Below are 27,296 nucleotides of genomic sequence, written 5' to 3' on the forward strand. Positions count from 1 at the left end.
TATCTCCCCCTTGAAATATTTTTAATTCCAGTATTCAGTGATGGATGTTGAAATTACTGATGTTTCCACATAAAACCAAAACAAACCACAGACGTTCCTCATTTGTTAAGTCACTGCTTTCATCCTCATCTCCATGGTGATGAGGAAGGCAGGCTTAGCACAGTGACAGTGATTCTCACCTGGAGTGGCTGATTCAGGTGGAGCCACCCTGGCCTTTGGTTCCTGGGCTGGGCTCCTTTGGGTCGCTGCTGTCAGCACAGCCCCGTGTGCTGCAGTGTGCTGACCCTGTGATGGAAGGAAGCTCAGGGTGCCTGATGTGAATTTATTTCAGTGAATCTTAACTCCTGCCAGTCAATTATGGCCATTGTGCTGGGGCTGGGGCAGAAAATGTGTGCTACTTCTTTTCTCTAACTGTTCACTTTGGTGGAACTGCGTTTCTGAGCCTGATAGTTATGCTGCTGGTTAGGGAGTAAAATTAAATACTGTCTCACAGAGAAAACATTGTCAGTGTACCAATAAATCTCCAAATGTTTTCTGCTTCTTACCCATTTCATCTGGCCGCACTAGCAAAATAATTCTTTTTATGTTGTTCCCTCATTATAAATTCAATATGATTTGAACCTTCCTTGTATGTCTAGCAGCAAGATGATGTATGATCTGTTTACTTTTGAATGATTTGTGATTTATGGAAGCCTGATGTTGGTCAGTTATACAAAAGATCTAGAAAATACCAGGTGTGAACCAAGAGAAAGTTTGCAGATGTTTGCTGAAGACTTGGGAGAAATAAATAGCAAGAAGAAAGTGTGTTTTCCCACCAACTCTCTGTAGAGTGTTTCATGTAGTGTTTTTGTACGGCAGTATTTCATATGGCTCTCTGTGAGGCACACTTAAAGCTTTAAATAAAATATAGCCCCTGTGATAACTTTCTCTAAAGATGTTCATATTTTGTATCATTTCTCTTTGTGAATGCAATGAGCAAATAGGTAACACAGACCTGTTGGCTCCCACAGTCCCAGTAGCAGAGCAGGATTTGAGGGCAGGGGAGGCTGCTGCTTCCCTATAGCCACAATTCTGTCTGTGAAGAAGGGAAGCAGAAAGAGATGCCAATCTTATTGTAGTAAAAGTTAGTGCCCAAACCTCTGCATTTTGAGCTGAAATACTTGTAGCACTAAAGTCTTCTCCTTCTTCCTGATGGTGGTTTTTCTGGTTTACCTGCCTTAAATGTTAAACTATTTTACTCAGGTCTGTCTGTAGCTGTGTTCTCAGAACTCCAATCAGTCTTTTCAGCAGCATGTTGTAATGGATCAATTTTCCCCCTTTTTTAACATACAGTAGATATTTTTTCTGTTTTGCCAAGTCCCACCTTTTCTTTCCTGTGTTCTGTCCCTATTTAAGTCAGACTGTTTTCATCTTCTCCCTTTTGTTTTTCCTTTTTCATTCCCATCCTGGATGGTGCTGAGGCAGGTTAGGCAGAGGCTGATGGGGGAAGTTGTCTGTGTCAGAAATATGAGGCTGAAGAATCCTTGAGGGAGAGCACAGGCAGGGATGTCCTGCTGCTGTCCACTGGAAAATAAAAGACATGCTGGAGTTACCCTGGTTTTGCTTATGCCTTTTTGTTTGCTCAGAAAACCTGTGGGGGAGGAGCTGGAATAAAAAAATAACATTTTTGTTCAGCTCTCTGTTTATCAGTTTCCAGCGTGGTTTATGTGTGTACGTGTGGATTCATTGAGATGCCTGCGAGTTGTCAAGTTTCAGGAATGGGTATTCCTTCATCCAAATGTCTTGCTACAAAACAATTTCCCCTGTTCCTTTTTGCCTCATTAGCTGCTGCATTAACCCTTTTTTTTTGGGCTCTGACACGAGGAGTTGATTGCTGCAGCACGTTTCTCTTTTCAGCAGTGGCACTGTCACCCTGTTTCCCTCTGTGTTCCCTCGCTGCTCTTCCCATCACACTCTGCTTTTCTCTTTGATGCTCTCTCCCCCCTGACAGCTGGCCCTGGTAGGTACACGTGTCTCATCTTCTCCTGAGCTACAACATGACCCAGACAGTGTTGCTCTTCTAATTGTCACTGTGGACCACTTGTGTTCCTCCCAGGTTCATGCACAGACTGGTTCTGGCATCCTGTTTGCTTTCCTTGTTTTTTCTTTTTTTTTTCTTTTTTTTTTAATTTTATTTTTAGTAACTGGGGTGGTAACTTGGCTACTGAAAGGATGGAATGATTAAAATAATGTTTTATGGATCACTGGGGGGGGGGGGGGCTGGGGAAGCTGCCGACTGCTTTTGTCATTTTTGAAGGAGATTATTAAAATGTATCTTATAGCTTCAGTATTCACTGTGTGCCCTCATTGTTCTCAGTCTTTCAAAGAATATTCTGGAAAATGAAGTTTTATCATTAAGATTGCATTAAAGTGGATTACAGAAGGGAAGAGGAAAATAGGAAGTCTCAAACAGCTCAGAACAGAAAGATGTTGGCATCTCATTCACTGGGATGTGGAACAAGGAACATTAATGGGCTGATAAACAGAAATGACTTTTTCTCTTTTAGGCTTAAAAGGTTTACTTTGAACTTGCAAAGATTTTTTAAAATGCCACTTCCCCAAGCTTATGTTGAATGGAGCACTTTGTGCCTCTTTTATTTTATTTTTTAATGCTCATATTGAGTGAGCAATTACTTCTGAAAAGCCATAGGTGTCATCAGGGTGGAAGAAGAGTGCACAAGTCTGGCTTTAAAGGCTTTTTCTTCTGAGCACCTACTTGCAAATCCTGTTTTGTGTCAATAAGAAATAGCACTTTCCTTTTGGATTTTTCATTATAGAAGCAGCTCATGTTGTATTTGGTGCAGTTTCTGGAAGAATTATCAATCTGTCCAAAGAGAGGAAGAAAGCATCTCAATAATGTACTTTGGCATGGTGTGGAGAGTTGTGAGGAAGTTGAATTTCACACCTCCCATAGCAGGGAAACCTATGGTAACAGTGCAGTTCAGAAAGTTTGAGGATTGTCCTCACTTTCAGAGACATCTCTGGCATTTGAATTTTAGGTACATTAACATCACATTTGTGCTGAGGCTGAAATATAAACAGATGATTTCCGTGCAGTGGCTGAGGAAATTGCCTGTTTGTCTCTCTTTGTTCAACTTCTCTCATGTCTTAAAACAGTTGTTTTCTAACCTAGCTTGAGAGTTTTGTGTGTGGTTGAATGTCTGTGCTCTCCATGAGATGTGAATCTCAAATATTTTTCATTATTTTGGGAAGGAAACTTTACACATATCTCAGTTTTCTTGGTGAAGGTCAAATCAATCATCATTTGTCGATCCACTTAACATTTATAGAAATAAGGCACAATGTTGGGAGATTAAGAAAAAAGATTGCTCCATTGCCTTATCAAAATGTTTTGCAATAATCATATGTGAAATTTTAGCTGTTGCAGGTTAATTAATCTTGTGTTTGCATTTTTTCTTTTGTTCTGACTCTAATGAGGACAAAGGTTCTTTGATAAAGAAAAAGATATTTGCAGTAAGGTTTCTGTAGTGCAGTTTTAATTGTTATAACACATACATCACAGTTAATGAGGGGTTTGTACTTATATTTACCCTATGCATAAAAATGAATATTATTGAACAAACTGTAATAAATCTTAAGGCAGAAATTGAGGTTAGCAGGAATTGCCCATCTTTTCTGCCCTGTTTTGAGGAGTGCTGCAAGCTTGCTAGGCTGACCCACAGGCATGTTCCATCACCAGAGGTGTTACTCTTGGCATAGGTGCCCTTCTTAACTGGTTAATTAAAACAGGACCAAAGGAAGTAGTGGTGCCCTGGTAATGCAATTATCCAGTTTCAAATGCAGATGTGAAGCCCTTTTGATGAACCTTCCCACCTGAATACAGCAATGAGGAGACTCTTTCACTGTTTCCAGTTATTAAGTTGTTCTGTGAATGGTTCTAAATTGAACTGGAGCTTTAAACCGGTTTCTAATTCAGCCAGTGCTTTAAAACACTTTTTTTCAAAGAGAAGGATTTTGAGGTAGGGAGACAGCTGCTTTGGTATTCTTGTGAATTCGTACATGCATTTCCCAAGAAATACAATTTGGTGACCTGGCAGTGCAAGCTGTACTTGATTTATGCTAAAAATGTTCTTTAGGTATTCCCCTTTGGATCTATCTAAACACTACCTTAACAGTAGTGCTATTTTATTTAAAAGTATTTTTATTTATTTTCTTACAAATATAATGATGAATAAGACCCCTTAGAAGCACTCATGAATTTTCCAGTGCTGTTTCTAGCACTAGAGAAACAAAGTTCTTCTGTTCCTGACTAAGCTGGAGATGTGGAGTTTGATCTTTCTCGCTTGCTTGAGGGTTTTTGACTTGTGTGCAATACTTTTATTTCATGTCCTGCTCACTCATTAAATACATAGTGCAGTCTTGGATAAACTCATCATATTTAAATCATCACCCGACTCTTAATCACAGGAGTGATTCCACTTTTATTTTGTTACTGATCAAGTGCTTTGCCAGCAGTTGATGTGTGATGAGCTGCTTGATGTGAGCCTTGGAGCAGCTGTCCCTCAGTGTCCCAGCAGCAGACTGTGGGGCTGAAGGGCACACGTGGAGACTGCCACGGGCACACAGATAATTGTGCATCACCACGGCATGCTGCACAGAGAACTGAGGAGAAGAGAGGGCCCAGGTTGTTTTGGTTTAATTGAGAATCATGTCCACATCTCAAAAGAAGTGCTAATCACCTGCCCTCAGAAGATATTTCTCTTCCAGCACAGGTTGCTGGCAAGAGCAATGAGCAGGTAGTGGCTGTAATTACTTGCTGAGTACTATCTGTCAGTCAAAGCAGATGATATTAAACCTACTTTTTCTTCTACTTTGTTAGAAAAAAAAAGAAAAGATCCAGTAGAACCCAAGATCGTGCAGTGTTTGAAAACAAGGCGCGTTCTCAAAGGCAAACGGATTGATTTTGAAACAGGTGTGCAATTATTTAAATGCTTCGTACATGTGAGGTTCCAGTAATTGTCTTGTGCTGCACAAGAAGGCTGTCCCTGGGGTGGTTCTTCTCTCTTATCTTTTTCTGACAACAGCTGATAATGAGACTGCAGCTGCCCCGTTTCCAATGGCGCAGCCATGAGAGTGACATGGTCCTGGTCATGCTTCTCCTCTGAGGCTTTCCTGGTCTCTGTGATGACTGAGTGGCAGCACTCAGGAGTTCACAGGTCTCTCTGATCTTTCTTAGTGCCCGGATGCTGGAGAAGGCCCGGCAGCAGCTGCAGGAGGAAATCCTGTGTGTCCAGAGCCAGCTCCTGGATGAGAAGAAGAAACGAGAGCACCAGGAAGCGCTGGTCAGGCGGCTGCAGAAACGTGTGGTGCTCCTCACCAAGGTGAGTTCTTTGGAAAAGCACATGTCCTTATTTCTTTCTGCCAGGTGCAGTCCTTCCTATTTCTTCTTTGTTTACTTCTCTAACTGGTGCTACAAAGCTGTTCTGGGGTCTTTGCATACTCGGTGCTGTGGGAGACATGAAACCTGTCTTTAGGGCTTCACTGGAATGGAAGTACCAGCACCTCCTAAAACTGTGCTCGTGTTCCCCCAGCTGGGCTCATGCTGTGCTGAGGAAACGTGACTTTGTCTGAGCCCTGGCATCGATGTGAGGGCAGAGAATTGAATCATGTTGTTGCTGGAGTGTTTTGAGCCACTAAAGGGAATTTATAATGGCTTTGGCTGCATTGCCTCCTTTCCTAAAAAGAACGAAGTGGCAGCACCTTGTCAACTGTTCCTGTGGAAAAACAATTTACAGAGAGTAAGAGATTTGCCTTCCTCTTATGCTGGAAGTCTGTTCAAATATTATGGCAAGCACTAGACCAGTAAATTGAAAACAGGTTTAAAGATTCTTTCTATAGAATATATCAAAGGGGCCTGCATCATCCTATATCAGGTGTGCTTTCATGATGAAATTCTATACAATAATTCTGAAGTCTGCAGAGCATTGAAAATTTTATATTAAATTCTGAGAGCTCTCTTTCCACAAAGGGAATAATAATTCGCTGTAGCCAGAATGAGAGTTACTTCACTTTCCAAGAATACTCCTTGCAAAACTTCCTTCATCCGAGCAATCTCCCTGGTGTTATGCAGCTGCTCACGTAAATGAGCTTATATGTGTGCAGAAGGTCAGACTCCAGTAGTCAGAGCTCATGACAGGGAGCCAGGCACATCAACACGTGGGGAGGCAGGAGGGGAAAGAGCTGCTGTGGTGCCTGAGCTTTAGGTTTTGATTTTCAGTGTCGACTAAAGCATTTTGATCGATTTTAATTGCGCTGCACCCAATTTTGTGTAATTCCCATGTCATTGTTGAGCCAAAGAAGCTGTGATGTGTGGTGCAGTAAGCAGGGCTCTTGAAGCATGAAGCAGCCACTTTACAAGATGATATTCCATCAGATCTTCTGACTGCAGAGTTTGATGCCATGGAGCGTCACAGAAGTGCAAAGAGAAAAATGACAGCAGTTCTTTCAGCCTCACACTGAGGCAGGCACTGCAGTCGGGGTGGATGGACCAAACTCTCTCCATGAAAACAGAAAAGGCATCTCCTCCTCAGCCCTTCTCCTGCCCCCAGCAGCAGGCAGCTCTCCATAGTGTTCTAGTCTGGGACTGCCATGGCTGGATAAGACACAGGTGCATACTGAGCTCAATAAAAAAACCTGTCTTTATAACCTTTTCAGCTGTCTAACATTGTGCTGGACTTCTCAGCCCTGAAGGAAGTTTCTCAGATGGTTTCTAAAATGTTCCCTTTGTTAAATTATTTTCAGCATTCAGGAGAAACACTTTTTGTCATAGAACACAAAAATATCATTACTTTTCTTTAAGTACAAAACCAAAACCCTACTTTGTCATGTGATGGATTGTACCCTGATTTATATGGAAAGACAAACCTTTGCTTTGTTGCTGCGCTCCCCTGAAGTGGAGCACAGGAAAAGTTGGAAGTGTTCTTCATCAGACCATGGCAAATAAACTTGTGTTTTGACAGGGGAGGTTTTCAGTGTGCTCACTGATTCCTCAACTGACCTGTTTTGAAGGAATAAAGACTTTGCTGTTCTCTGAAAATTTATATTCCATCCAGAGAATGCTGGGGTCCTTTGTGAAGAAGTACATGCATTATGATACTTGGACAATCTATCCTCGGCACTGTTTCTCCTGCTGCTTGCTCTTCTCATGCAAAATCAGAAGAAAGACTTTCATTTAATTAAAAAAAGTATGATATTGTGATTTAAAATGAGATTGAGCAAATACATTTCCTGTCAAAAATAATTATTTTACATTGAAAGCATATCACCTAGAATGGTATTTAATAATCTAATTAGTGGCATCAGTACTGTAGCGTGCTTTTATGTAATTTGAGAATGGAAAAGATGAGTTCTCTCTATTCAATCTTTGTCTTGTTAAATAGGACTGTGAAAATCTAATTTGGGGGAGAGTATTATATATATGATTGAAATGCTGTTGCTTTTGATAGTATGACTCCTGCATTTGTGTATGTTTGACCCTCTGCTAGGGCAGTGAATCAGTTCCTGTGTGCTGAGCAAACAAGGCCTGAAAGATGTCAGAGGTGTTCAGCTGTGCAAGTTTAATGCTGTAACAGTTTTCCTTTCTTTGGGCTCCGACTGGAACCTGGAAGTCTCAGTCCTAGAATAGGTTTTAAAATATGAATAGAAAACAGTAATTGTTTTGTTTTCTAACAGCAGTACCTAATATTTCAGTGGTAAATGTACTCTCTTCAGGGGGTACTTGCTTTGCTAGTCTGACTCCTCACTTCTGTTGCTGGTGATTTTTTTTCCCAAGATTGAAGCAATATTTTGTGGTTCTTACAGACTGCCTGTCTCACTTGTCAGTCATGCTCAGTTGCTACCTGCCACAGTCTCTTGTCTCTCTTGGTTGCTCTCATATTTCCATTTCAGTGCATTTAACCTCTGTCCATTGCTTCCTTCCTCACCTCATTTGCTTCTTTTGGGCTTTCTTGATTTTATTTGGGCCTTTCCAGTTGGTTTACTGCTTGGAAGTGACACAGTTGTCAGTCTGGGATACTTCAGTGCATCCCTACAAATCTCTCTTCCCTGGCAGACTGGAACAGCATTCCCCAATCTCTGAATGTCACTGCAGTGGAACTGTCCCATTGATTCCACTGCTGAGTGTGGGCTGGTGTAGGAGCTGCATCCTGATTCTTCCTGCTCACAAACTGCTCTTTAGAACACGTTGGTTGATCATTTTGTCCCATGTGTCCTTGTAAATCAGGGCAGGATGGAAATTTTCTGATTTACATGTTTCAGTGGAGCGTTAGACTAGATTAGGACACCACTGGGGCTCTCAGACACTGATGGCTGGAAGGTTTCTCCTGGAGTGTCACTCCCTTCACTTAAGGAGATGAAACAGAAGTTGATGTTTGAAGGGATGCATTCACTCTCTCTCTCAGAGATCTGCCTGGCTGGCTTTGCTGTCTGTCATGCTTTTTACTTCCCCTTAGCTCAGAGTTTTGGGAAAATCTTTCATCTTTGCTTTAGTACCTGAGGAAGCTGTGATGCAGCAGTACTGGGAAATACCTGAAATGCTGGGAAAACACCTAATCCACCTTTGCCCTTTTGACTGTTTGATTTACTGCTGCATTTGCCTTGAATGCCATGTTTACTCACACAGTTTTGTATTTGACTTTTGTGTTTTCCTTAAGCTTTTGAGTGTTTCTCTTATTCTGAGAGCTTTGCACACAACTCTTGGTCTTTGTTTATGAAGTGGGAATGTTGAAAACAGTCAATTTTGCTATTGAATGGCTAAAATTGGAATTTCTTAGGAAATTTTATATGACATAAAGGCCTCCCAAAATCAAAAACTCTTCCTGAAAATCCTTTTAAGAGTGTAAGCAGCTGATTGAGTCATTATTTCATGGAAAGCCAGCTCTGGTTATTTATTTCAGGAGGGCACCTTCCAGAGGGCACAAGTGGGCCCTGTGCAGCAGAAGTGTTTCTGGAGAACAGCAATAAATTCACTCAAAAGCTCCCAAAGCCCTCTGATGAGGAGGGCTGAAGGCTGGCTATCATCTCCTCCTCTCCTGGAGGGATTTTGCCTGGTTGTGATCAGCCCTTCCTCTGTTTCTTACTTTGCTTCCAGGGTTCAGAGCTGCCAGCCTCTTCCCCTGCCCCTGTTCAGTTCAGTGACTCCTGAGAGCAGGATCCCTTCTGTGCCCAGAAGGAAATTCTGCAAGGTGTGGAGTGTGTGGATCAGCCCATAGCTCTGCAGATTTGACCACAGACAAAATCCCTGCTTTTTGCAGCCAGGGGCACGATCCTTTGCAGGAAGATCAAAACTCAAAATGGGAAGCCCAATTTCAGTTACTTTTTGTAGCTTATTCCAAATTAGGCCAGTTTGTTCCTGAAAAAAAAATAAAACCTGTAGACTTTATGAATGCACACTGCTTTAATTGCAGCCCTTGCTCTTGTTTAAGGCATAACACAAGGACTGAACTAATCTGCTTGTGTTGGATGTTGTTGTTTCACTGTGTTTAGTTCCTGTCTGTGCACTTGTCTGCCTTTAGGTAATCTGCTGCCCAGAGAAGAGACTGAAAAATTCCATTTTGTTTCCTGGGCTCTCAACCAGATCATGTGATATGATAGGAAATCTGTTTTTATTGAGACATAATTTAGGCCATCACCATAAAAGTTAGAGATTAAAGAAGTATTGATTAACCAACTCCAGCTGACTGCTGATACCACATGTTCCTGGAGATATCAGTCAGTGTGAAGCATATTAGTGACTCCCAGGGCTGAGAATGGCAAAAATGCATCAGAAATGGGAGTAGGTAATTAAACTGTTCATTAAGCATGGCAGATGCAGAGTTCATGACTTGATTTGCCATCTGCTTTGTTTTGTAATCAGTAAAGATTTAAAATAATGCTGATGGCTTCTCTGTCCTATTGGGTCCTGCATGATGTTTTTTTTCTGAGGAGGTAGATAGATGATTTTAAAGCACAGTGAAAGATGTTAGAGTTCTGGGTGTGCAGCAAAGAAGGTGAATTAACCATTTTCCTGGGATATGTGAAAAATTAGCTGTAAATACAGCATTCAGCAGCTCTAAGAAGAGGCACTTGAGCAAGCAGAGCCTCATGACAGACCTTCTAGGCATTCCACCTTGAGCTGTGCTCTGCATCCAGGCAGCACAGCCAACCTTGGGGCTGGTCTGAGCTGTTCCTCAGGGCTGTGAGCAGTATCCAGTGCTTCCCTGGCTTTTATGACTCTCCTTCTTTCCTTCCTTCAATCCATGTCATGATTCTGTGGATGCCATTTAGGCATGCCCAGCTGTGCTGCTGCTCCAGGAGTGGTTGGTAACTGCTGTCAGCCTGACCCTGGCCAAACCCTTCCCTCTGCTCACTGTAACTCCCCTTTGTCTGTTTTTATAAACTCAGGGAAGTTACCTTCCTTTTTATGACTGGCAAATAAAAACATTTTAAGGTGATTCCACATCTCCCTCTTCAGTGATTAAGCAAGGCAGGTTTTGTGAGTGCTTCCTTAGGCACTCTGTGTTTGAAGGAGCCTCAGCAGCCTTTTAGATTAAACACAGGTCTCTCTAATTTCAACTTGAGTATATTAATCAGTTAAATAATTTCAGAGAAAAAGTGGTTGGTAGTTAGGGGTGGAGGAGGATGATAGCAGACAGAGACAGAAGATTATTAGCAGGTGTAGGAAGGAGACAAGGAGAAGATTGCTGCCTGTGGAGTGCAGGGCCTTGGAACAGGTCACTGCTGAATTTTAATTTTTAGTAACAGGTAGCATCATCAATTTTAATTCCCAGACCCATCTTGTAGGGTGTCTTTTCTAAAGAATGAAGACCAATAGGTCAGACATGAGGTAGGTGCTTTTATGAATAGTTGTCTGCCCTGTAAGCTGGTGCTAAAATGCTCCTGAGTTCAGTCTGATGCAGGGTGGTTGCTGGGCTTGTGATTTCCACAGGAGGGTCTGGGTTACTGGATAAAGGGTGCTGAGTTTTGTGAGGAGAAAGCAGGATTTGGGAGTTTGATGTCTGCTTCTATAGACATTTTGTGTTGGAGTTAAGGAAATGCCACACTTTGCTTTTGTTGGCTTCTTGCTGCCTTCTGTCTGTAAGGTAGAAAGTGCTCCATGGAAATGGAGTTCTGTGAGGAGTTATTTTAACACAGTTTTTTATTTGGTTTGTTTGTTTGTATAACCCAAACTCGTTGTGGTTGTTTTGGGGGGTTAATTTTTATTTGGAGGGGGGGATGTTTGGGTTTTGGGGGTTTTTTTTTGGGATGTTTGGTTTTTGTTTGGGTTTGTTTGATTTTTTTTTTTTTTGTTTGTTTTTGTTTTGTTTTTTTGTTTTTGTAACTTCTTCCAGTTACTTGCTGTGTCATGTTTTAGTCCTGATCACTTAACCACCTCCTGGAGCTCAGGCAGCTGCCTCCACATATTGGAGGTAACTTGCTGTACCACTCTTTGCCTGCAATAGATGCCCTGCAAGATAACTCCACAAATGTGTTCTGATAACACATTTCTGGTTATTTTTTTTTTAATGTATATCATTTGTCTGCTATACCTTTCTTAATCATCTTGCAGTCTGCACTGTGAGGACCTTTAAACCATTTCACCTTCCATACCTCACATCCTGCTGGGATCTATGACCTGATGTCAAGTATCTCTAGATCTCAGTCTGAGAGTGATTTTTTTTTTTTTTCCTCCTTTCTGTCTGTACCCTCTATTTTTTCTGCTTCTGAGTTTTCTTCAGCTTTGAATGGAATGGTCGAACTCCAGTTTTCAAGGAAGTTGCTACAGGGAATACAAAAGAAGAAATACAAATTTTTTCAGCCTCAGCTGTTCCCCAAGTCACTCAGCCCTGCCCCTAGAGAAGCACAGCAGTGTTGATGGCTTCCCCCTGGCCTTGTCATGAGCCAGCCATAGTATTTATTAAAATGGTTTCATCTGCAGCACTGCCCTTTGTGAGCACAATCCCACAATACTCCAACAGCAATTCCTGCAGACACTTGGACAGTGACAAACTAACTCCGTGCTGATTTATACTTGATGCTTCGTTATATTCATTACAAGATCCTATTTGCATGCTTGACATTTTAAAATACTGTGTTTGGAATGTGTTATTTATTTTGAGACCTTTATTAAGCAACCTCAATCTAAGGGTTTAATTGTTACTGATAGCTAAGAGTATAATTACCTCAGTAAAATATCATGGCTATATTAAGCAAATGGCAATTGTCTTCCAGAATAAAATGAGTACAAGCCATTTTCCTTTGAAACAGGTTGTTTCACAAGGCCTGCTAATATCATTTACTGGTACATTTGCAGAATCTTTCTATAAAGAATGAATAAGGAGAGCTGAGATTGATGTGCTTGTAGAAGGGAGTGGCTGCAGCAGTGTTGAAGCAATGCACAAAGACCATTTGGGAGGAGGCAGTATCTTTAAATATCTTTAAACCAGAAAATGTTACTGTTTCTCAAGTGAGATCTGCAGATCTTAGAAGATCAGAAGAATGTGGGGTTTTTTGCTGATGTGGGTCCCCAGAGGAATGCCTGCTTTTCTTTCACTTGGTTTTATATTTTGTCATTGTTCCTTACTTTACCTAACTTGGTCATAAGTTTACTACTGGCTTTGGACTCAGTGAAGAAAGTAGCAGAGCTGTTGAGTTCTCACTTCCCAATCCTGCTCCAAAATGACTTTTCAAAACTTAAGAGTTGCCTTAGTTTGATTTGTCAGTCTGCGTTTGTCCAAGTTGTCTGTGGCTCTGAGAGGGGGGAGCTGTTCCCAGGCTGTGGGCACTGCACATGTTTGGGATCAATTCTGCCCTTCTTGATTTCCACTGCATCCTCTCCAGTGACACCTTCTGCTCTCGAGCTGCTGTCCTAATTCCTCATAGCTGGTGGATAAATTTGCCTTTTTCCTGACTTTGGGTATTGTACTTTGTGTACCTGTGTGGTACCTGTAGGAATTAGTCCCACACACCAGGAGGGTGATGTGCTTTGTTGAGAGTTGAGCTTTATCACCTGAGGGCTCTCAAAGTGGATATGGTGAGGGTGAGTTCAAATGGCCAGCCTGGAGGCAGAAGATCAATTGGTCCCTGAGCCTTGCTTCTCTTTCCCTTTTAGAAGCATAAGAGAGCTCATAAAAATTATCTTAGCAATTTTCTGGGACTCAGTTTTGTGTAATTTTTTCTGTTGCCTTATTATGTATCTGGTAAGCCTTACAATGATAAAAATACAGAGTTCATTATTATCTTTATATCTGATGTTTTTGAGGTGGAGGCACAAGGACAGCCTCTGTATTCTTATTGATGTTATCTCTCACATAACTTCTATTTAAGCAGTGAGTTTAGAGGGTTTTTTAAAATTTTATAACAATTCAGAGTATGCAGCAAAGTTAAAAGTTACGTGTTATTTTATGAGGTATTTGTGAAGAACAATAGAAATGTGATAGTTTTTTCCCAGAATACTGACTGGATTCTGCTTTGTTCTGCCCTCACTAGATATTAATACTCACTGCTAAGAGGTTAGATTATGAAAATTAGAAATATACCCATAAAAGAATTTATATGACCTTCAGTTCTCATATTTCTCTGAGAGAAAGGGCTGTAGGACTTCTAAAGGTAAAATATTCAATAAAAAGAAATTAGGTTAATCCAATGTTATGGCTGAGAATTTAAACTCACCCAGGTCAGGTAATTCAAAGTTATAGTTCCCTTGATGCGTGTGCTGTAACATTTATTCCTTAGCTCCTCAGCTTTGAATTATGAAGGATGGTTGAGCAGGCCTGGCAGGGAAGATGGATGGGTGGAATGAGGGAGTGATTGTTGGGGGAAGTCAGGCAGAACAAACCTGACTGCTGGGCAGGGGCTGGGGCAGCATCCAGGGACAGGGAAGGGGCTTAGGATTTCTGAACAGCAGGCTATGAAATACCAGCTACACAAAAAGGGTGGTGGTTTTTTGTTTTTTTTGGGCGGACGGGGGCAATTCTTTGTTTCTCAAATACTTAGGGTTTGAAGGCATTAATCTCACTGCCTCTTAGAGTGGTGGTATTGCCACAGGAACTGCAGCTTTGAATCTCTGACTTGTCTCTGTTTTAATACTCAGCCATAAAACTGAATTAACTGGGTTTGCTTCAAGTTGAATTGCAGTGGATTTTTTTTTTTTAAAGGATAGGAAAGAGAGAGAGATAATTAAGTAATTGCACAGTAGCTTATTTCAACATGTGATGTGAGCCTCTGGTAAGAACAGCTGCACTACTCAGACACCAGTCAGAGCATCCTTTCAAACAAAGACCCAAAATCTTTGTAAAATTGAAGGACTGTCTGGAGAATTGAAGAGTTTTGGATTGCTCCTGGCACAATATCCTGCAGTACTGACTGTTTTGTTCAATGTGTGTTCACAACATCTCAGGTCAAGCATTGCTTAAATTGATGAATATATTAGAAGCCAAATGAGGTTTTACAAAACATCTTGCAAATGGTCTCTGACCCATGATTTGTTGCATTGAGGAGAAATGTACTGTTCCTTCCTTTATGAGCACATTTGTTTAGGTGGTATTTGAGATAGAGTCAACAACTGTTTAATAGAAGCTATAGAAAATGTGAAGTATTCGTGTAGTTTCAGTTAATTAATTTTGATTGATGTCATGAGATTATATTGCAAGAATAATGTGCAGAACAGCTGCTGGGCTTTTTAGTGTTATGTGGGGCAGGACCTGTGGAGAATCATTAACTGTAAACTTGTCTGTTCAGGTGGAACCAGTTTGGGACAGTGGGAGAGCTGAGGCTTAGTGTTCTGTCTGTATGAATCCAGAGCTTCAGGATTTCCCTAGAAAGATCACTGCCTTTTTGAAGTCAAGAATTTAAAAAAGGGATCAGCAGGTATAGTGTGAGCATGAGACAGGAAAAGAGGATATGCTTTTTACACATAAAGATGATGTTGGACTTGCTTTATGTCAGGAGAAGGAGATCTCACAAAAATCTTCTGATTTGTAGAGGTTGTATTAGGAAGGTCCTATAACCCTGTGGGGCATCCAAGCTGCTTTTTAAGCACAGGGAAGTATGGCCAGAGTTTGAATGTGTTTGTCTACATCTGCATCTCCTTACTTTCCTTGGGCAGTGAAGTCCAAGGATTCCAGCAGATGTGTTCCTTTGCTTGCCAGGGTGTTGGGTGTGTACAAAGTGCCATGAGCTTATTTCAGTAAGTTGTATCTTCCTAGGTACTTGCTCTTAGAGCAACACTGGGGAAAATGGAAGCCCCACCTTACTTGGTCTTTTAGTCAATATTTTTTTGAGTGCTACAAGCCTGTGTGCAAGCAATTGAGACTAAGTGGTTAAAGGGAAAGTTTCTGAAAGGGTGGAGCATTTTTAAACCCATCACTTTCCTGCAGGTGCTCAAGAAGGTTTGTGCTGATCTCATGCCTGGGAGCTGCAGGCACCTGAGGAGCTGCCTTTGACATCAGTGGCAAATACTTTTCATGGCAAAATGTGCATTCTGCTGGCTCTCCATGGCAGCCCGTGCTGGAACTGCAGGGTGTGTAGTTTTGCTGCAGCTGGATGCTCTTCTCCCCTGAGATGTGACCACACTCCCCTTCTGGGCTGTTGCACCATGCCCATGGCACACTGGAGCTCATGTCTGCTTGTCCTGAGTGCCTGGAAAGAGCTGTAAAATCTAAATATAGAAAGAAATGGATGACAGGACTCAGGGCTTCCTGTTCTTGTGAGCTGTTGGAGGAGAGATTCAGACCAAGACATGCAGCAGATCCTAGGGAGAGCTTTGACCTACTTGACTGCAGAGTTGGTAGGTTTGGAGTGGGGTGTGCCTGCAGCCCCATGGGCTCAGTCTCCATGGGACAGAGCCAGGAGCTCACTCCCCCTTCAGGGAGAGGAGATGCTCTTACTGCCTTTGAGCAGCAGTCTTCTCTCCAGTGGAAGAAGCAGCTGGAAGAGTCCCTGCTCCCACACCCATTTTCCCTTGCCTTATGTGGTAGAGGGGTTACAGGCAGGTCCAGGACCAACAGCTTGTTATTTCTCCATGGATGGGAGAGGAGCTGGGAAGGCTCATTCTGTACATTGAATTTGATTAAATTAAAGATAAACATGGATGTGGGGTAATGCTTCTTTCAGGGTGTGCACACAGTGTAGAACTGTGTGCTTCATTTGCAAAAGGAATGTGCAGCTCTCAAAATAATCTTGTGTCTGAATTGGAAATTTAAGCAATTTTACTTCTCTCCTCAGTTGCTGCTTTTACAAGCACATATATAAGCTACAGAAATTTTATGTTTTATGCTTGTAACAGGAACTCTGCACTGTAAATATTATTTTCATCTTTGCAGATAAGGAAACACTTTCTGGCTTTAATAAATTAATTTTCTGTTGATAACATACTACCTTTTGAGACCAACTTTTCAGGTTGACATTTCTATTATATTAATTACAAAGAGAGAAGCTGTGCTTGTTTTGTCATTGGGAAATGCCATCTGCAAAGTTATTGGTAAGCTGACCTTGTCAGAAGTGTTATTGCATTATCCCTCAGTGAGGGCCACCACAACTAAATGACAAGAAAAAAAACACAGAAAGAAAAAAGCAATTTCAGGAGATATAATGAAATCAAAACAAAATGCCTTTTATCCCTCTCCAATGTGAAGATATTTATTAAGATAGTGTATGTAAGAGTTTGGTGCTGGGAGAAAAAAGTGCTTGTGAACCATTCGGGGTTGTTTTTTAAAAATGAAAATCACCATACAGGAGAATTCTTGACCTTTTGCATGAAGTGAACATGAACAGGAGGCAGTGCTTACTCTGCTGACATCTCTCCCACTCCCTGTTTCTCCCTGTTTTCACTGTGTATCACTGTCCCTTATCCTTTTTCCCTCTTATTCATTCTGCACATGAGGCTAAAGGGGCTCAGCCTGCATGGACCAAAGCCCCCACCCAAAGGCTGGGCTGGGGGTGTCCTTTGCCACCTCTGTGCTTGGAGAGCTCACCCTGGAATCATTTTCTTTCCCATCTCGGGTTCACTCTGCCAGTCCTTTAAGTAAATCTCAGCTCTTCTGTTTGCTTCTAGGAAAGTGCCAAGCAAATAATCTGTTTGTTTTCTGCTTTCCCTCCCAATTTAAACCCACGGAGCTGTTAGTTTTCTCAGAGCCATTCCTTGTTCTCCCTGAGCACTGGGGAACAGCAAGAGCTAGCTGTGTGTTCCTACTCTCCCTCAGTGTCCCATCCAGGCACAGCTCTGCCTTCTCCAAGGAGCTACCTGCTTTCATGTGCCTCTAAACAATCCTGTGCAGGGAAGTAACACTCAGCCTAGTGGCCATTTCATCTTTGAACTTGTGGGGCCCAGCAGGACATGCTGAGTGTCTCATTCTTCTCATCCCTCTGCTTTTTCCCTGTGCTGGGATTGTGACAGAAGTGCAGGTCACGGGTAGCTCAGTGAGTGGTTCACAATGGAGCATGGTCATCACACTTTAAAAGCTTTAAATGAAATCTTTTCTGCCAAAGAAGTTATTAAAAAAAACCCAGAAAGGGTTTAACCCACCCCTTTCTCCTGTGTGAGGCAATGTGTTTCTTATGTAATATCTGTGCACATGAATTTGTCATGTGTGGTGTTAACCTGAGGCTATGTTTGTAGCCCTTGCTTTCCAATACTGACTTTTCACTTGCATAAAGGAGAAGAAAAAAGCCCTGCTGAATTCCTTGAAAACATCCTATATGGGTTGCTGAGGAGCTGTAAATAATAGCCAGGCTTATAGTTTAACTCTCTAGGGGCATGTGCAAGCTGAAGGGTGTGAAACACATGTTCTGGATCTGATGTTCTCCTTCAGATAACACAAGGAAACCAGAAATACAGAAGTAATTAAATGTGCACACCTTCCCTGCCTCGCTTTCCTCTCTGCCTGCACATGGGTTTGTGAGCTCTGAGGTTCTGAAGCCCCTTCTTCTGCAGCTGTTGGTGCATTTTCTGCATCGAGCTGTGTCCTCTGTTGGGGTTCACTCTGTAACATTAGGAATTTTTTGATCCTTCCAAGCAACCAGCTCAAGCTGACTCATCTAAATCCGTCTCCTACGGAAATGCTGTGGTTTTGTCAGTTCTTGTTAAACTTCACCTAGCTAGGCTGAGGTTGGGGTGCTCTTTTGTCAGTATTTATGGTCTCACTGCTTCTTCCTCTGCAGAGGTAGTCTTTTTTCTGCTTAGTTTTCCTTTAAGAAGAGGGAGCAGGGATGTGGAATTGTTGCCCCATATCAGCAGTTACACAGGCTTAGTTTTAGAGCCAAGCTGCTCCACTGGAGGAAATGGATCTCTGAACTACAGCCAGAACATCCAAGTAGGTGTATCCAGCTGAATTAATGATAAGAACTGATAAAGAACTTCCTGCCAAACCTGACTGGTGGGCAGGGGGTCATACTTTGGCTTCATGGAGAGTTCCCTGTGTTTTGGATGTTCTTCAGCTGACAGAACCTGCAAGCTGTTCCTCCTCAGCTGCAGGATCATGGCTCTGCCTCCCTGCGGATGAATGGGTGCCTAACGATCTGCATCAAAAGTTTTGATTTGTAATTAACTCTCAATATGCTAAAAGGGTGGCTAATAACATTAAATGCAAATTACAGAGTTCACATTCTTCGTGCAAATACAACTTAAGGAAAATGGTGTCTTCTCATTTTGCTGCATTGTTCAGATGTAACAAGCACGACTGCTGCTCTCCCCAGGGACAGCTTTGGGACTTACAAGGTTTGTTCATACAGACCAATGAGTTCTTTTTCCTGTCAATTTTTTTCCCCAGGAAATAGTGATAAGAAACTCAGAGGGGTGGGAGGGAGAACCTTCTTCATACATGGCCTGTCCTTTTTCTTTTTTGTCCTGGGACTTGGTCTGGAATTAAATGTTATAAATATCTGAGTATCAATGCTTGGTAGACTTATGAGAGCTCTTAGCAACTAATGAAGGTTAAATGCTGTCTATTTTGGGCGCCTGAATGACATTGTCATTCACATTTTAGCAGTACTCAATGTCTAGAGCTGCTTTTTTTCTTCTGTTATTCATGTGAGGTGGGGAAGAACCGTTATCTCAATTAGAAAAGAGCATGGGAAACAGAGAGCTTGGGTGAAAAAACTGAAGACCTGAGCCCAAGTCAAGCAGGAGTGCTGTGGAAGAGCTGTGAAATCTTTATTGTATCTCCTTCTGAGAATGTTTGGGTTTTTTATTAAGTCCCCCAGCACAGACTGCAAGTTTTCTGTGCCTTACCCCTGTAACAATGACCTTCCTTCAGGCGTCAAATCCTTTGCTGCAGTACGTGTGTATGTATTCCCTGACACTGCCTGCTCTGCTGTGTTAGTATCAGCATTTCACTGATTTTCTGCATCTTTTGGGTCTTGTCATATCCTGGGAGCATCTGGTATCATTGTGGTGAACCTGTGTTCCTGGAGCTGTGTTGCTGAAGTGGTTTGTTTGTGGAGGCTGTGGCTGAAGTCCCTTCCCTCCTCTCTGCAGGCTCTGGCTGGCATGTCCCTAGAGATGTCATAGCTTCCAAGGGTGTCAAAATCAAATCCCTAGGAGGTCGTGGTGTAAAAGCTGCCTGTGTGCACACTGTGTGAAATCTAAATCTAATTTTTTCCTTCTCCTCTGCATTACCTTACATTTGTGTGTGATTTTGCTCAGTCTATCTATCAGCCCTTGCTTGTCCATCATTATTGATATTTTAGGTGCTCTGGAATGCCTCACTCTTGTCTCTAGCCTCTGCTGACATTAGTATGTTTTGTTGTCAGCTCACATCTTGCTGCTTACTCCTGTTTCTCTACACTAATAAGGATCATGAAGGAAACTTGTGGCTCTAATCCTCAGTGCAGCCTCCTGCTAATTGCTTTCCATGGCAGGGAGGGGTGGTGTGCTCCTCCATCAGCCAGCTCCTACCAGCAGGTATTTGACTCTCGCATAATGATTAAAACCCAGGGATGCTCTGTCATTTAAAAAGACTTTCAAAGTCTGTGTTCACTGGTTCACTCTCCTGTGAGTTCTCTCAAAGAATTGTTAACTGGTTCAGTTTAAATTACTTTCACAAAAGCTTGTGCTTATCTATCTCTATTTTATCTTGTTACACTTAACTCAAAGAGATGCTTTCAATTCTGAACCTTCTTAACTAATTTGCCTAATGTTCAGGTGAAACTTCCTTGCCAGTGACTCTGATTTCCCAGAACAACCTTATCTCAGCTTTCAAAACAGAGGAGGATGTCTGCAGTCTATCTCCAATAGGATAGCCATTTTTAATGATAAATCATTTTATTCCTTTTGTCTGTTAACACCTTTGTTATTTTTTGGTCTTGGGTGAATATCCAGCTTTGAGATTATTATTATATCTTCTTAGTGCAGTTTAATTTCTTCAAGCATTTAGCTGCCTTTATCACAGGTCTCTGGATACAATAGAGCAGAGGAACTGTGATGATTCTTTTTGGAGCCTGGATCTTTGCTGGGTCAGAGTATGCAGTTAAAGCCACTTGTGCCTCTGATAGACTCAAAGGATTGCCCTGGACTGGAGCTGCCCATTTCAGTTTTGTCTGGGGCTTTGTTTTCAAGGTGTTGAAATTTGTCTGCCTTTAAAATACAAATTAATATTATTGCTGTGGCTCGTATTTGCTTGATAGTCTCCATTATGTTTTACATTTACATGACCTTTTCTTGCAAGCATCATGTCTTTCAGTGTTGTGATATTTGTATTTGTTTGCATCTTTGAAACTGGTAGCGTTAAAATCTATTTTATTTCAAATTTTGTTAAAGATATGAGATACTCTTGCAAGTTCACGTATTGCAAGAAGCAATTTCTGAGCTGCTCATTCTCTTCTCCCTGTACACGTGTCTGAATATCCCATGAGATTTAACGGTGTTGCAGTGAGTAAACAAATCACAGCATTCCCAGAAAAGTGTGACTGGATCACAGCTGCTGTCACTCCTGTGTGGCTGGAAGATGAATCAGCCTCTGAAATGTGCAGCTGTGGGCAGTATATGGAGCTGGGTGGTCCTGTTCTCTAGGATCAGATGGAGATTTCAATCTGTTTTACCTCATTACTTCGTGGATTTCCCCCTGCCCCCCCCTTTTCTTGCCCCTTTAAAATTTATATTTAAATCTTGAGTTTTTAGATTTTATTATTTTATTTTATGAAACAGCCTGCTTGGTGGCTGCATATTTATTAAAAGGGAGGCAGTCAGCTGCCAGATATGCTGAGAGGCCATAGTTCATTATCTGTGCCAGGTACTGTTGCCAGATGACCAAGGAGCAATCTTCTAACTAGTCCTGGATGTGATTATGATGTTTTTATGAACTTATTCCAGTTTCACCTTTTATTTGGTCTTTACAGCTGTTAAGGGCACTTTTAATGGTGTTTCTCTAATCTGGAAATTTAGATCAGATTTAGAATTTAGATAACTTCTCAAAGCTGCAGGAAGTAGGGCATAGTTTAAAGAGGATTAGTGATCAGTGTGCATAAGGACTAGTCTGTGTAAGGTAAATCTTAGAAGGAGCACCTTCATCTTAAGTAATTTATGTGTCAGTAGAGATTTCCTTCTTTCTTCAGCTGGAATCTGTCATGTTAAAGGTCATTTTATTGAAATTCATGCTCACATATTCATAAAAAGGATGCATTCTTCTGAGCATTATCAGTCACCAAGTTTTTGATGTTGCCATGCTGGATCCTTTCTGTATATTTTAGCCCTGAAATCTGATGAATTAAGTGAGATGTCTGCTCATGATACTTCAGCATTAATAATATTGGGGGAGGGGAATTGTAATCTTTGCACTTAATTTGCAGTCTTTGTACTTAATGTGGTTCAACTGGGAGAAGAATATGAATTTATAGGAATGGGACTATTAAACCATTTCAGAGCTAAATCTAACCTGCAAGTGGGACTTCTTTCACCATCTCGTGTTGCCAAAAGCTGTGCCACTGCATCTCCTTCCATTACTCCTTAGATTTTTTTTTTTTTCCTCCCCCATACCAAAATTTGTTTGAAATTTCCTGGTAATAGAGGATTATGAATAAGGCTTGTCACATTTGGGAGCTGTGAGCCATTGAGGAATGATTTCAGCTCACTCCTTTCAGTCTGGCAGCCTTTTTGCCACTCAAGATGTTAGGGCTGGGTACTGCTATGGAGCTGATTCATCAAGTCTTCTAACAAGGGAAATTCTTTGCCCTTCAGCCTTGAGGATGTTAAGAGTGGGCTGAGAAAAGGTGTGCAGAGGGCAGAGCTGTGCAGCCTGAGTGGTGTGAGGGGCTGGAGGAGGCTGTTGCATGTGTCAGACTGGTGGGAAGTGTGCTGAGCCTTGCTCATGGCATCCCTTTGTTTGCCTCCAGAGTCAGGCTAATGACAGCTCTGATAATGCCAGATGGCAGTCACCAGTCATCATTTAATAGCAGAAAAATGCCTGAATATTGTCTCCAAAACTGGTTTGTTCATCCTTCCTCCTCATTCCAGCCTGGCAGTGATCCTCAGGCAGCACTTAGGGACCTCCTAAGAAGATCTTGTGTAGAAAACTGTCAGAACAGATTGCTATATGGATTTTCAGAGGATTAAAGTTAATTAAAGAGCTATTCCTTGCTTTCATTTCCTTGTATCTGCCAGCTATTTACATGCTAATGTAGGGTCTTCCAGGGAGAATAGGACAAGTGTCAGCATTGGGCATGTTATCACACATGGAGACAGTAGAAAATAATGAGATGAGCAAAAAATATATATAATATATATGTATGTGTGTGTGTAGCTTGACAACTGAAAGCCAGCAGCAGAGCTTTTTTGCATATTTTCAGTAATGTGTGATCCTACTGAATATAATTCACTCCATTGCATCTCACACTGCATAATTTAATACTTCATTCACTATAGTATCTTTACATAAGGAGTTTTATAAATAGGCAGATTTAATGTGTTTTTTCCCCTATCTTGTTCTAAAGAGGAAAGTTCTTTCCTGCAGAAGTAGTTGAGTAGTGAGTAGTTGTACTAGGAGTACAAACCTGGGAGCAGAGACTTTGGTAGGGACTGGCATCTACTGTTGCCTCCTCTTAGATTAAGGAAAGGAGGTGCTCAGCATGGAAGCAAACTGAGAGTGGATGTAATAGTTTTCTGCTTCAGTTGCATTATTATTTGCCCATTCCATTTTCACATTATTTCAGAGGATTATTTTTGTCTGTAATTTTTCAATATCTTTCATTTTAACACTTTATTAAAACCGGTACATAACAGATGAAATAAAATTGATCTCAGGTTACACTTCAAGAGGGAGTTTAATGCTTTAGGAAAATTAGAAACCTCGCTGTCTGCATTTTTAAACAAAACTATTAAAACCATCTGTACTGTTGAGCACAGGTAAAGAGTTTTGTCAGCTGCTGAGGTTAGTCCAGATAGTTTGAGGGTGCTGAAGGTAATTAAGCTTCTAAGAACCAAGGGCAGTTAAAGGCAGATTTGTTTTCTGTAGTTTTTTGTTCCCCAGTGTGCAGGTGGCATACAAAGTGAGTGGCTCAGCAAATCCCAAGTGCCCTTGCCACAGGCTGCAGTTGAGGCTGGAGTCCCTGTGCTCCATGTGACCTTTGTGAAACAGCTCTTTGGCATTAGCCTTTCTCTTCATTTTATCCTTTTGTGGTTTTCCTAGAGGAAAACATGATGCTCTTACTCTCAGATGTCAGGTGGCTGTTCTTCAGCCTTGAAAATCAATGTGACTTTTTGCGAAAGAGTTTAAAGATGAGGGAAAGGGGAGAAATCTTTTTTGGAGACTCATTTGGGGGCAGGTGGAGAGAGAAGGTCACCCACACTGAAAAGTCATGACTGATCCCCTGCTTGCTCCTGCCTTGGTAGCACAGTTTTCTCAAAAGGTGCTCTGAAAGGGATGTCAGGCCAGAGAGATTGGGATTTGGGTGTTTGAGGTTTTCTCTTGCATTTGACATCCCAGATCCTCTCTTTAGCCAGGCTGGTGGGCTGATCAAGATGAAATGCTGCTGTGCAATAAGCCTCAGGCTGAATTTCTCCCTGCTGTGGTTCTGTGAATGCCATCTGAGCTGCACCAGGGAAAAGCTGTCCCAGGTGTCTGGGGAGATGCTGCCAAAGGCTTGTTACCCAGGCCCGTGCAGGTCGGAATAATTCAGAGACTAACTTGTTCTTGACTCCCCACACCAGAGGAAACCGGTGTTGTTTCAGCATCTCTGCTAAATCCTCTTGCTGTGTGGTTGGGAGAATTTGAGATGGGTGCTCAGAAAAGACAGTGAGCACCCAGAATTTACTGAAGGTGGGGTACACATGGAGCAGATGCCTTGTCCCTTACTGGGCTGCCTGTCCCTGGCAGGGCCAACACAACATTGTTTGCAGGAGCTCTGATAAATGGAAAGGACAATCAATGTTTAAAACAGAAAGTATTTTAATTTGTGATGTTCGTCTCTGTTACACAAATGGTAAGATTCCTGATTTTTATATGTTCAGTACTTGTTTTGGGCAAAAAAAAGAGAATTACTCTCAAGCTTTTCCTATCAGTGATACGTGTATGCATTTTTTGCCGTTCATCTATGTTGTGCTTTGTGTGAGGGAGGTTTCTATTTTGTATATCAAGCAGAATCTTCAATTTTATCTTGACACATGCTCAAAGAAAATTTTTATTTCTGTTAGATCGTTTCAGAAGGAGATCCATATTCTTTTGCTTTCTAAGAAATAGTCTCTTCAGTCGGAACAGGGGTCTGTTTTGAGACTGTAGTGGAGCCACATCATGCAGGACTACTTCAGCCATAAAGGGCACTTGTTTAACAGATTCCATGTGCTGAGAATATGTTCAGTGGTGACAATTAAGGCTGAACATTTTTTCACATTCTTGCATTTTACTAGAAAAGAGTTGAGGAAAATAAAAAGTCTTTTCCAGGCATTCCATGTGGATTTTTCTACTTTATGCCATACCCCTTTTCTGGAACCTGTAAATATATGGATTTCTAAGATATTTAGCTCAATGCAATTGTTCCTTGCTGCTGGGAAGAGAACATGAATCTCTTTTGGGAACTAAAATTCCAGTGCCCATGTGTGTCTGATTTGTGGGTCACAGGCCCTTTATTCTGCATCCTCACCTTCAGACTTTGTGATTCTTGGTGATGGATGTGGGTATTGGGAGCAGAAGGTAATTTTAAAGATACAGATTAAAGAGTTTCAAATAATGAGGTAAGATGTCAGTGCAGTGGCTTTTTTATCAAAATTTTGTTATTTTGATTTCTGGAGCCTAAATAGAGCACAACAAGGATCCTAAAACCAAAATTAGATTTTGGCTTTAATTATTGGGTGTCATCTCTCAAGATACAAAATAAAGTAGCAACTTAGAGCAGCAAAGAACACGAATATTTCAGAAGCAGCATCTTTTCTATATGCTGCCATTTGTTGATGGCCTGTGCATGGGGAAGGATTAATTTCCTATTGTTTTCCCAAAGTCAAAGGTTTAATTTTTCAATGAGATGTCCCAAGAAAGCTGTGAAATACAAGGTAAATTCTGATGGTTGAGAGAGCTCTCCAGCATTATCTCTCTTCCCTCTTAGAAACTTCTATGGACTGGTTGACTGCAGGTGCTGACAAGAGTAGTATTGTGGGGGAAGAAATGATGCACAGTACTTAGTGTTATATGCATATAAATAAAAATTAGCAAATGGAAGATCTAAAGTCATCTGGTTTGTTAACACTGTTTGTTGAGCTTTAGCTTTTTGTGTGGTTCTGATGATGGAAAAGAGAGACCATCACAAGTTGTGTCCTTGAATCTGAATGCTGCAGAGAAAGCTCAGATACTCACAGCACCATTTTTTTCCATTAATGTATTTTCCTGCCTTTGGCTCAAATGACCCCCAGATATGTGTAGCTCTTAAAACATTTTGAAACTCTCTCCCATAATTAGCTTCTGATGGACAGATACAAGGCTGTGGGGGTTAGAGATTTGAAGAGAGAATGCTCAACAGGTTTTGAAAACTGTGTGTGGAAGTCCTTCTGCCATTCACATGATTAAGCTTAATTATTTAGAGTTGATTATAGGGTCTTGAGCACGGATATGCAACGAACTGTTTGTTGTCCCTCAGCAACAGCACCTTTTAAAAGCCCTCTTCAGTCAGATCCCAGCCAAGCATAGTGTTCCTCTTCCCTGCTGATTTGCCAGCCTGGCTTGTGCTAAGCAGCCTCTGCAAGGTTTCCAGCAGAGCAGCTCCATCCTATCACCAGAGGAAGCCTGATGACACTCGAGCCTTTTGCCCAGTCCACATGCTGCTCTTAGCATCAGCTCAACCTTTCCAACCCTGGGAAGCTGAAACAAAATCTGCCTGTTCTTCCCACCCTCTCTATGACCACCAGTCTTCCCACGTAGTAGAACCACAGAATTGGGAAGAAACCTTAAAACCCATAAAACTCTTTCCAACTCCTTTCCATGGGCAGGGATGCCCTCCACTAGACCAGGCTGCTCAGTGTCCCATCCAGCCTGGCCTTGAGCACTTCCAGGGGTGTCACTGGGGGTGTCTTTGTTACTGATGTGCAGCACAGAGCTCATGGTGATGATGGTCTTTGTCTGTAGTACTGGAGAGGCACAGGTTTGGGCTGTTAATTAATAATTCCAGTCCTGCAGAATGACTAGTTTGACAATCAAAAAAAAACTCTTGGTAGCCTTTGAAGCAAGCATGCAGAAATATCCTATTTTCAGCTGGTTTTTTTCCCAGAATTACTTCACCATGGCACTGCTCTAAATATGTCTTGTGAGATAAGCTTTAAATCCTACTTGGGCAAAGTTTATTAAAAATTAACATTTGCATGGGGAGTTATAAAAAAAGAATAGGACCTTCATTAGCTTAAAATCATCTGAAGTACAAAATAATATTGAATAGCTCTCACTGGTCCAGACCAGGCAGACTCTCACTGCCTGCCACATCTTGAAGCCCAGAGAAGTCAGCATCAATAATACACAAAAAGCCACACTGGAAACTGCACCTCTATTCCCAGAGGTGCAAGAAAATGAGCTGCTACCACAGGCTCAGCAGCCTGAACGTATTGGGATGGGATGTTAGCTGCCATTCCTCTCAGTGGGGAGAACCTGCAGTGTTCCGTAGGCATCCACTCCAGAGGTGCTCCTCTGGCAGCACACTGCTTGGGAGTGAGCAGTCAAGGCAGGGGATGTAGTTTCAAACAGTTTTGGTTTATGGAAGTTCACACTTGAACCAACACAAGCCCTGGGCCAGGCAGTGCTGGTTTATCCTGAGGATTGGTTCCAGTGACAGTGATTCTGTCCTCCAGCCTTTAC

The 27,296-nt window shown here is 41.7% G+C and overlaps 1 protein-coding gene across 1 annotated transcript in view; it reads left to right on the forward strand.

The window, feature by feature from the left end:
• MAD1L1 (mitotic arrest deficient 1 like 1) overlaps positions 1–27,296 on the forward strand; it is a 343,907-nt gene that overhangs the window by 94,717 nt on the left and 221,894 nt on the right. The window contains exon 10 of the mRNA XM_062503321.1: positions 5,237–5,381. Coding sequence (XP_062359305.1) covers positions 5,237–5,381 — 145 coding nt within the window. The remainder of the gene's footprint in view (positions 1–5,236; positions 5,382–27,296) is intronic.

Source organism: Cinclus cinclus, chromosome 16 (genome assembly GCF_963662255.1).
Source record: "Cinclus cinclus chromosome 16, bCinCin1.1, whole genome shotgun sequence".
Lineage (NCBI taxonomy): Eukaryota > Metazoa > Chordata > Aves > Passeriformes > Cinclidae > Cinclus > Cinclus cinclus.